Below are 11,476 nucleotides of genomic sequence, written 5' to 3'. Positions count from 1 at the left end.
ACGTTGACGGACGTCAGCGTTATGACAAGGAGACCGTCATAGTCTTCATGCTTGCTTTCTCAAGTCGGTCTTCACTATAATGATGGGTTGCGAGTTTTAAGCAGGTGACATGCATCACCATGGTGACAGGTTATCTGTCATGCTGTCAGAAGGGCCATTCGTGTCCCTGTGGCGTGTTTTCGAGCTGTCAGTTTGAATTTTCGAGGTTCTTCTATGTTTTGGTCAATGATTAGTGATTGTTTGGCTATGTTGAAGTTGTTAATTAATTATTATGAACTTAATTGATTATGGAAGAATTATCGTTGTTGAATGATAATTGATTTACTTACATGTTGGTGTTATATGAGGTGAATATGACTATTTTGTTATTGAAATGTCTGATTATACTGTGATTAATTATGTATTGTTATTGCACACTATTGTAATTATTGGTGGATAGTAATTCAGAAGGGGGGACTACTATTGTGTGTCAATGTATGTTTATTATGGTCAGAAAGGGGATCGTAAGCATTGTTATTATTGTTGCATTTATTTGTATGGATACACATTGTTGTGTCATGTTGTTGAAAGAGGCGTGTTATCTAATTTAGAAAAGGGTCTAGTGGCTTGTGTTAAGCTTAGAAAGGAGGTTTGGAGCTCAGAAGGGGGGGTCATGGGTTCAGAAGGAGGGACCCGGTTCCAGAGAGAAAAATGTTGAGTTGGTACCACATGCATAATGCCACGTTGTGTCATGAGTCACATTACTTATATTTGCATAATATTTTGAATGGGCGTGAGAGATTATGGTGATGTTGGTTGTGTATTGAATGTATGATATGTTGTGTGTGTCTCTACCTTTACATTCTTTACACTATTTATATCAAAGTTTATATCTCACCCATTTGTTTAATGTTGTCCGCCATGGACATTTGGGAGATACTCAGGAGTAAAGTTATTGTTGTGTATGGAAGGTGGCTTGTTATAGTTATTCTTCGTTTAATTTATGGTTTATCGCAAATTAGTGGTTTTAGTGCTTTGATCTTGTAACATCGGGAACAAGGAGTTTATTATGTCTTGATTTAATGTTGAATTTGATGATTTGAAGTTTAGTATTTTATTGGTGAAGTTTAATTTGAAGTTGTTATATTATGATTTTACGTTGCTTGTTGTCACATTCTTTGATGAGTTTTGGATGATGATCGTTGGTGACACCTAAAATTGCCGAGTAATTATTTTTATATAAGTTTTGGGGTTTATGGTGTTATAGAAGTCATATAGAGTTCCATGATGGTGGACTCTGAACCTGCCAGCATCAATGAGGCTCTCAAGAAGATGGTGTGGGTGAATTCCATGAAGGAAGAGTTTGAGGCCATTGAAAGAAAGAAGACATGGGAATTGATTGTTCTATCTCAAAACAAGGAAACCATCAGCATGAGATGGATTTTCACTATAAAGTTGAAGCCAAATAGTTCAATTGCTAAGTATAAAGACAGATTAGTAGCTAGAGGGTTCCTACAAAAGTATGATTTATACTACTTTGAAGTGTTTGCAATTGTAGCTAGATATGAAACCATAAGGTTGGTTATTGATATAGATGCAAATAGCAATCGACCTCTGATACATTGATGTAAAGTCAGCTTTTATAAATGGTCCATTGCAAGAAGAAGTTTATGTGTTACAAACTCCTGGCTTTGTGAAAGAGAACAAAGAAGGGATGGTGTACAAGCTGCGTAAAGCCTTGTAGGTATGAAACAAGCTCCAAGAGCTTGGAATTTGAAGATTGATTCATTTTTCAAGCATACGGGGTTTTAGAAATGTGAAATGGAATATGGTGTGTATGTGTAACATACTTCTAAAGGCAATGTGATTATGGCATGTCTTTATGTGGATGAGATACTTCTGACAGGGAGTTGTACTTCTGAGATAAACAAGTTCAAGAAGGCGCTGACAAATGCATTTGATATAACTCACCCTGAAAACATGGTATATTTTCTAGGGATAGAGATTTTGCATTATGAGAAGGGAGTTATTGTGCACCGGCTGAAGTATAAACTTGGGTTGCTGAAGATATTTGAACTGATGAATTTAAAGTCAACAATCACACCTGTTGAGACAAATCATAAGTTGACCTCTTATGATGATAGTGAGGATGTAGATGCCATAATCTTCAAATAGTTGGTACGTTGTTTGAGATATATGTGTAACACAAGACCTTCCATATGCTATACAGTTGGAATGGTGAGTAGGTTTATGAGTAAACCAAAGTGGTCACATTACGAAGTTGTAGTCAGGGTTCTGAGGTATGTAAAAGGAACTCTAAGGCATGAAATTTTTTTCGATCTGGTGTATTAGATGATATTGAGCTAGTATGCTACTCAGACTCTGACTGGTGCGATGACAAAGTAGACAGTAGAAACATTACATGATACATGTTCATGTATCTGGGAGCCCCTATTTCATGGTGTTCCAAGAAGCAACCAGTGGTTGCATTGTCAACCTGTGAAACTGAATACATAGTTGGTGCTTTGTCAATTTTCCAGGTTGTTTGGGTGATGAATTTGTTGTAGGAACTGACTTTCTAGGTGAGTAAACTAGTCAGATATATAATTGACAACAAATATGTCATAAAGTCTTATTAAGAATCCAGTGTTGCATGGAAGAAGAAAGAATGTTGATATGAAGTACCTTTTTCTACGTAATTAGGTTCAAAATTGAATACTTGAGGTTGTTCATGTCAGCACTTATAAGAAACTCGCAAATTTGTTGATAAGGTTGTCAAAATTAAACACTTCATCAATTTGAGGGATATAATTGGTGTTGTTGATTTTAACTTGAATGTGAATTAAGAGATGGTGTTATAATGTAATTCAAATTCAAGTGATTTATTTGCATTTCATTTACATTTGAGTTTGCATTTAATTGGACATTCATTTTGGTGAATGTATAAAACCCAAATGTTATGTGCATTTGTAATAGAATCTTGCATTTTAGAAAGCTTCAAAAGTTAATTACAAAATTTCATTTCTCTCTCGCAACTATTTTTCATCTTCTTGATCTTTTCCTACATTATTAATGGAGGTTTGTTGTTGAACTCCAAACAATTTTATTATTGTTATGTAAGGATGCTCTTTTTAAAATAAATAATATAATGGGTTAAGTTTCAAAATACCTTAAATTCTTGCTATCTTTAATGTGTATAGAATATTTTTTTATGTAATGATATTATTTGGGAAATAAAAATATAATGTATTTAGTCATTTACTTTTCTACTCTTTCAATCTTTTTTTTGGAAGATTTCTTTGTTGACTTGACTTGAGTAAAAATTTAAAAAAAAAATTAAAACCTTTTTTACCATATTAAGTGAATTTAATAGGCTTATAAAAAAAGTGAATTGAGTAGTCTTAAACTTAATTTGGTATTGGGATGTGTATTTATTATAAAAGTAACTAGTGTATTTAGACAGACTTATTTATGTTTTCCAAATATATTAGGTAAACGAATGTGTATATATTTAGACTCGTAAGAAACCAAGCATTTTTACTCTTTTTGCAAGATTCATATATATATTTTGTTGACTTCTTTTAGTCTTTAAAAAGTCATGATTACACTTTGATTCTAATTTTAATGTGTATGGATTTGACCATCGCTTTTTTTTCTTTGAGATATATGGTAATCTTGAGATATATGGTAATTTTATTTTCAATTATTTCTAAATTTATGCCATCACTTATTATTGTGACATTAACTCTCAGAAAAGTTTACCACATATCCCAATAATTATTCCCCATACAGCTACAATACATATAATTAGACTAAAATGCTCTTAAATAAATAATTTATGTTTGAAAAAAAAATATTACATTCCAGATAATTTTTGATAAGTTATTCGAAAAATTTAAAATAAAATGATTTAATGCAACACAAGAAAATTGAGGTCTAATATGATTAACGGTTCTAAAATCTTTTATGAACACTTTTAAACCGTCGTCTAAAGTAACAAATTTAACCGGACTCCTTTAATTAAGTCACCCGGCACACATAAAACATTACGAGTCTGAAATTACACCATTTTAAGTCATCCGACAACACAATAAAATCGTTGCACAAAATTTTAATCACACCACTTTCAACCACTGTTTCAAATTGTTGTCTAAAATCTATAATTTTAAAAAGAAAAAAAAAACAGGGAAACACTTTAATTAAGGTGCTCCATGAGTAGTTTGAAAACTAACGAAACACTTTAATTAAGTAGTTGTCCAGTTAGCATTTTAAAAATTACTGGAACATTTTATTTAAGTTATTTGATACAATAAAAATAATTATTATTGGAACTCTTTTACCAAATAATCTGGTACATTAAAAATTAAAAATTTGTCTACTGGAATTTTTTTATTAAATGTTCTGATATATTAAAAATTTAAAACTTGATTGTCGAAATTTTTTTGCTAAATGTTCCGATAGACTAATATAAAGGTTAAAAAAAATTAAAAATTTTAATTAATGAATAAAAAGGATGAAATTAAAATATTTTAATGAATACTAGGATATAGGAATAATAATAAGGGTAAAAAGTAAAATTTTCTTGGATCACATGAATTTTCTTTAACAATAAGTTGGATAAAGTTTAAACTATATATATATATATATATATATATATATATATATATATATATATATATATATATATATATATATATATATATATATATATATATATATATATATATATATATATATATATATATATATATATGGCAAAAGAAGTAAAAAGAAATATGCATGTTAGTACAAAGAGATCAATTACAGATAATAATGATAAATATTGAGTTGCTGTTTGCCTTTATTTCTACCATACACGTTTATGTAAGTGGTGAAAAAAAATTTACCTTGTGCATTCTAGTGTATAATAGTGATTAGAACTAACTAATGAACAAAGAGTTCAATAAAAGTACTTCATTTGAATGTACCTCCTCCAATAGGTTGATCTAACCTGATCAATCAACCTTACATAGTATTTTTTGCTTTTATAAAAACCTTACATAATAGAAGAGTACTGATTAGTATAAACAACTTAATCTAATAGATTGGCATAACTTTTTATTATGCATGTAAAGGAATTAATATTTTCCTCTATCTTAAAACCATTACTTTTATGTTTATGTGTTTCTATCGTACGAGTCGTCATTGTGAAGTGAATAATCACTTTAATAAAAATGGTGATTGTAATGAATCATTTACATGTAAACATACATAAGATTGGTTCCATAAGATCGATATAATCGAATTCTTCAACATAAATAATAAACTACATGTTATAAAACAAAATCAACAATACATATTCTCCATTGCTAATTCGGTATCAAATTAAAAAGAATCAAATTATATATTATATATAAATAACATATTTATAATGTTATGAGATCTAAACATAACATAACTAAACAATATATGTATAATGTATATTCTGAACTTATGTAGCAATAACCCAAAGAATATATACCTTATGAACTTATATATATTCTCCATTACTAACCGAGATAAAATATAAGTGTATTTATTCAATTTCTTCATCATCCTTACACAAATATTTGTCGATCATTTAATAAGTATCAAGGCTCAAGACACAACCATTAGCGATCCTCGTGAAATCTAAAACCTTCATTATAAAAGCATTATGAATATTAAAATTTGATAGTAGTGAATCCACAAAAAACCCAAACATTGTTATGATAGATTTTACAAAGTAAAAGTATCAATATGATAGATTGCAAGAGTAGAAAAATTTATGTTTATTTAATATGTGGTTGGCGAGAGTGTATTTACTTTTCCAAAGATTTAAGTGATGGATTGCAATAGGATAAAATTATTTGGGTTCAAAAAGGTTTGTATTCTTAATAATCATATAACTGAATATTTATTTTATTTATCTAATATTTTTTTTGTTTTATATCAGAAACAAAAGAATGCAAAAGTCATAGAGAATATATTGAATTCAACATTTAATCTTTCTCAAGATCAATCAAACGAGAATCCCCAACATTTACTTTTCACCAAGATATCCAACATTTGTTTTTCACCGACAGCGATGACGATGAAGAACAACATTTTTACTTTAATATTATGTGTAAACAATGTAATATTTTGTGTAAACAATGTAGTTTGTAAACAAGTTAATTTATTAATATTTTATGTAAACAATATAATGGATATATATATATATATATATATATATATATATATATATATATATATATATATATATATATATATATATATATATATATATATATATATATTTCACCTCGACTTTGTTATATAAAATATAAAAAAGCTATCGCAGGAGAAAGAAAAAAAACAGAAAATTCTCCACAAAATAATAAATAAACCCGCTGAAAACCAGACAGGGGAAATAGAAAAATCCAACAAGTATAACTTTACTCCTAATTGTAAGACCCCAATTTTGACCCTAAGATCCCTCATGCTATCTCATCATATGCATTGATATTGGGATCACACATTGTCATCCTCTTTACCACTCATTCATTGGGTTTACATTATGAGAGATCACCAAGCACACTTTTGATTGTATCATACTTTATTTTTCATTATTTACTAACCCAAATACCAAAAATATGTCAATGTATAGTTTCTTGCTTTTGTAGGTAGTGTGTGTGCTCACATATGCCCCATCAAGCTCACATCTAGGGTTTGAGACCCTCAATGCAAGGAGTTCAATCAAGAAATGGTTCAAATTGTCTCTAGGTGTCATATATGGATCCCCATGATCTTCACATATCATTTTGATCAAGAAATCATCAAGAGTTTGAAGCTTGTTTGCCTTGGAATCCCTAATTCATCTATGTGTCTTGTGTGACTTCTTCAACAAGTTTCTTTAACATTTGATCAAATATTTCAAGGGATACTTCATATTATATCATCTTATGCATATATGATCCTTCATGAGTCCCAAAAGTCAAGAGAATATCAAGCTAGCAAGGTAGTTCATGGTGGTTGATCAGAGAAAGTCAATTGGTCAAAACTGGGATTCCCTATACCCTATCTCCTACAATTTTGTCATATGAAAATTATTCCAAGAGAAACGTTACTCAAAATGACATTCCCAACACCTTTTTTTTGTTTAATTAAACCAATAATTTTTCTTAGAAAGTCATTTTTTATGGTGAAAGATTATAGGTCATTTTGTCTGAACCCTTGTTTGGAGATCAACTTCCCAAGACCATAACTTGCTCAATTGTTATGATATGAAGGTCATTCAAATTCCATGATCAAATTCAAGATGTATACTTAAACTTTTATGTATGGAGGAATTTCAAATTCAACTTGAAAATTCATGTACCAAGAGAAAACATTATAGGTCATTTTGGGCCAAAACCATTGAACAAGTGATTTTCCTCAACTTCTAAAACACATAACACATTCATGCCAAAACCAACTGAGGTCAAATTTGTAACCAAATTGAATAGGTTTGAAAGAGCTACAACTTTTATGAATGAATGTTTTCCATTTGAATTCCATAGAAAAAGTTATTCAAGTTGGAAGAAGTGGACATTTGCCTTGGTACTTAGAAAAGTTTCAAACATGTTTGATTTTCCAAACTTCCACCTTAAAATTCTTCATGATCCAAGATTCAAATGGAAACGTGTTCAACATGAAAGTTGTTCCCCTTGATCTCACCTTTCCAAAAAGTCCAAGATAATCCCATTTAGATCAAAATTGAAGGACTTACGTATGGGTGCAATGCGAGGTACCATTTGGAAGAATTTCATGATCCAATTCAATTCAACAATGCATGGCTTAATGCAACACTTTCAGCATGACCTATGCACAATTTTGGACCTTTGCAAATGATTGTTTGGGCTTTTTGCACGCCCATGCTAGATCATGAAGAAACTTGCTATTTTTGAACTTTTGAATGGAAGTGTGTAAACAACACATGCATTGGCTATAAATAAAGAAACACTGTGATCAGAACTCCGTGAATACCTTGCCTAAGCTCTGCCAGACCAATCCATACCCTCTATTGCATAGAATTTTTGAAGGTTTCTTTTGAAATCGAGCTTGAACTTCATCTTCTGTTTGGAAGTTCAAACTCCAACATTTCACTTCCCTTTTCATCTCAATTGGTTTCTGCAAACAAGAGGAAGATAAAGCAAGCAAATCAAGATCAAGATCAAGTGAATTTGAATCAACTCGAAGGTGATTTTTCAGAAATTTCATCTCTTCAATTCTGTCTGAATTCTTCTCCATTCTTTGTGATTTTTGGTTGGCTGAAGTCCTACCAATATAGGCAACAAGATTGAGTTGCTTTGAGGTCAAATCGAAGTAACTCAGTTCATGATCCTCAAAATTCAAATCCCTGTATCTTTTTATATACTTGGAATTGGAGAAAATTGAGGCCAGATTCGTGATACTGAGCATTTTCTCTTTGAAATAGTGTTCTTGTTTGTCATTTTCCATTGAAATGAAGTTGGACCAATCCGGTAGAGGTCACTAGAGAAGATGACCGGAGCCTTAGCTCCGGTGGTGTGTTGGCACACCTCCTGGGCATCTGATTGTGTTTGGATGTTATAATCTGGACCATTGCTTTGCATCAGATATGTCACCTCAATTAATAAGGGAGATCTGATGGACCTTGTTTTTTCTCATTTTATTTAATTTCTGATTTTATATTTTAATTATCTTATTTTGTTTAATTCATATTAATTTCATTTTTAATCCAAAAAATATTGGACTTTCACCAAAAATCATTAAATATTTTCCTTTTTCATTTTTTGAATTAAAATTATTTTTTGGATTAATTTTGATATTTTTCATGAATTAATTGTTTTTGTGCATATTTTTAATTATTTAAAAATACTTTTGACTTTTCAAAAATCATGAAATTTGTTAGCATTTTTCTGGGCATCAAGAAAATCCATGCAAACATCTTTAGGTTTTAAAGGAGCATCAAAGGGTCAAATGAAACAAAAGTAAGAGGGGAGAAAGGGCATAATAATGAGGTTGGAAAGGGTAAAAAAGAGAAGTCTACAGTATTGGAGGAAGAAGAAGAAGCAGAATCGAGAAGAAAAGGGCCAAAGAGAAACGGGGGAAAGATCATATGCTGAAGTGATAGAAGAAAACACAAAAAAGAACTTGAGAAGAGATAGAGATCAAAAGGATCTTAAACCATTTTTTTCTCATCTTGAGTATAAACTTTCAAAGGAAGACCAAAATAGATTTAAGAAAACATTCATGGGGAAAGTCGAACATCCGAGTATGTCCCACACCATATAGATCATCTTTCATTTTGAAGGTTATTTCACGATCAAAATCACCTACCATTATGTGCAAACTTATCTCTAATTAAGAAAGGAGGGAGTGAATAGTTGAAATCCCTAGTGGAAGAAGCAAAAGATTAGTTAAGCCAATGGTTTATGGAAATTAGAGAAATGGAGAGAAAGTGATATGGATAATAAAATAATGACATGGATAAGAAGCTACGGAGTTCCATGCCACATTTAGTCACCAAGTTTCTTCGAGATCATCTTCTCTTTGGTAGGCATGCATGTAAGCTCTTATGAAAACACAACAATTAAGAATGGGTGTGAAAAGATTCATGATTAGGACAAATAACTCAATGGTGTTGAATGAATCTTATAACTTGCATGTAAATGAATATGTATACATAATCAAATTGATGGAGGACTCATAACATGGCCCATTGAGGATCATTATGAACAGGGATCAAGATAATAATGTTGAAATATTTATTAGCATTGAGTAGGGCTCCGGTAGATGGAAGGAGAAGGACAAGAAGTTGTTAAGGTCAGATGGTAGTGACTCTACTGTGGGGAGTATGGATAGTAATTATGGTGACATGGAATTAGCAAAGAAGTTGGAAAATGAAATTTTGTTGTTCAAGGAAATAAAGATCTCATTTGACAATAACAAGGACAACATTTCTTAGCACGTGGAGTTGGGGCAAGATGACTATGTAGGAAGTGTGGAAAATGAGGAGGTCAAAAAGCAATAAAGAAAAAAAAATTAAAAAGTAAAAAAAAAAATTGTGTACAAGAAGAGTAAACTATAGCTCAAGATAAAGATCTGAAGAAGACCTAATTTAACCATCTAGAATATTATGGGAGGAGGAGTATTGGAGGCCCAAAGGACTTTGGGAATTAAGAAATATAGATAAGAAAGACCATTACAATTAAGGAACATTACATAAAATAAGACAAGCATGAAGAGGTAGGGTTTTCTCAACCATCTTATTTCTCAATTCTATGACCTAGTAGACCAAAAGAAGTTATCAAAGAAAAATCTAAGATATGATAGGGGAATAAACAGAGCAATACTCAGGTGGATCATTATTGTGTTGTAAATCCATAATTGATTTTAATGTGGTACGGGGAAACAGACATTTTTTGGAAAATCTAGAATCAAAAGTTGGGGAATAAGTGTGGAAAGCTATAACAGAGTTAAGGATATTCTGAAACAAATGAAAGGAAGTATATGAACAATCAATAAAAGAAATTGAGCAAAGGGATTATGACGGACTACAAGCAAGGAATGTGACAACAAACAACAACCAATGAATATAATCTCATACAACATAAGATGGGGATGTAATAGTGCTAAGAGGAGGAGAATTCATTAGATTATTACATCACGTATGACTGATTTACAAGAAACTAAATGTCAAAATACATATAGTAAGGTAGTTTGTGGCTTGTGGGGAAATTCTAAGGTTGAATGGACATCATCTAGATCTAGAGGGATGTCTAGGGGGCTACTAATAATATGGAGTGAAGGATCTCTAAAGTTGAACTATAGTTTTAGAGGAGATGGTTTTTTAAATATGAATGTGGGGTGGAAAGGAAATTCATATTACAGAGTTCATGTATATTCTCCTTGCAATATTAATACAATAAAAAAAGAAAACTTTGGAGATATTTAATGGAGATAAAAAGTAAACCACTAGAGGGGATCGGTGCCTGGTGGGGACCTCAACTCAATATTAAGTAGAGGTGAAAGGAAGTGAGTGTGTGAGAAAGATAGGAGGAGTGAGGCACAGGAATTCAAAGATTTTGTTGTTGGGTTGGAAGTCATAGATGTTTCAAGCATAGTGTAAGACCCCAAATTTGTCCCTAAGATCCCTCATGGCATCATAACATTTCATTTGCATAGCCTCGAGGATCATTAGCATCTTGGTTCCCTTTGCCTTTGGGTGGGACCTAGGTACTCCTAGGGAGCCCTTTTCACATTTGTTGTAAGGTTGTTATTTTTTTTTTTTTTTGTGAAAATTTATTTGTGCAAACATGATTGAAGGGATGAGAAAAGAATATACAAATTTATTTACATTTTGTGTTTGAATGGATGAACCCATTGCCTACGTACCATCTTAAAAAAAGATTAGGATCAAAACCTCGTAGTTCGGGGTAAAAAAATTCAAAAAAAAAGTTGGTGAATTGATTGGTCCAAAAACCTTAAGGTCTTT

General features: G+C 31.2%; 1 protein-coding gene across 1 annotated transcript; it reads left to right on the top strand.

Moving 5' to 3' along the window:
- Positions 1 to 1,266: 1,266 nt before the first annotated feature.
- On the top strand, positions 1,267 to 1,605 carry LOC127136993 (uncharacterized mitochondrial protein AtMg00820-like). The gene has a single exon (XM_051063492.1). The coding sequence runs from the start codon at positions 1,267 to 1,269 to the stop codon at positions 1,603 to 1,605; it is 339 nt and encodes a 112-aa protein (XP_050919449.1).
- The last annotated feature ends 9,871 nt before the right edge of the window (positions 1,606 to 11,476 follow it).

Source organism: Lathyrus oleraceus, chromosome 4 (genome assembly GCF_024323335.1).
Source record: "Lathyrus oleraceus cultivar Zhongwan6 chromosome 4, CAAS_Psat_ZW6_1.0, whole genome shotgun sequence".
NCBI classification, from domain to species: domain Eukaryota; kingdom Viridiplantae; phylum Streptophyta; class Magnoliopsida; order Fabales; family Fabaceae; genus Lathyrus; species Lathyrus oleraceus.
Note: the sequence above shows the minus strand (reverse complement) of the source record. Positions and strands in the feature narration are given on the sequence as shown.

Bases quoted from the DNA above. Each gene is read 5' to 3' on its own strand.
- LOC127136993 (XM_051063492.1), top strand. From the start codon at position 1,267: ATGGTGGACTCTGAACCTGCCAGCATCAATGAGGCTCTCAAGAAGATG.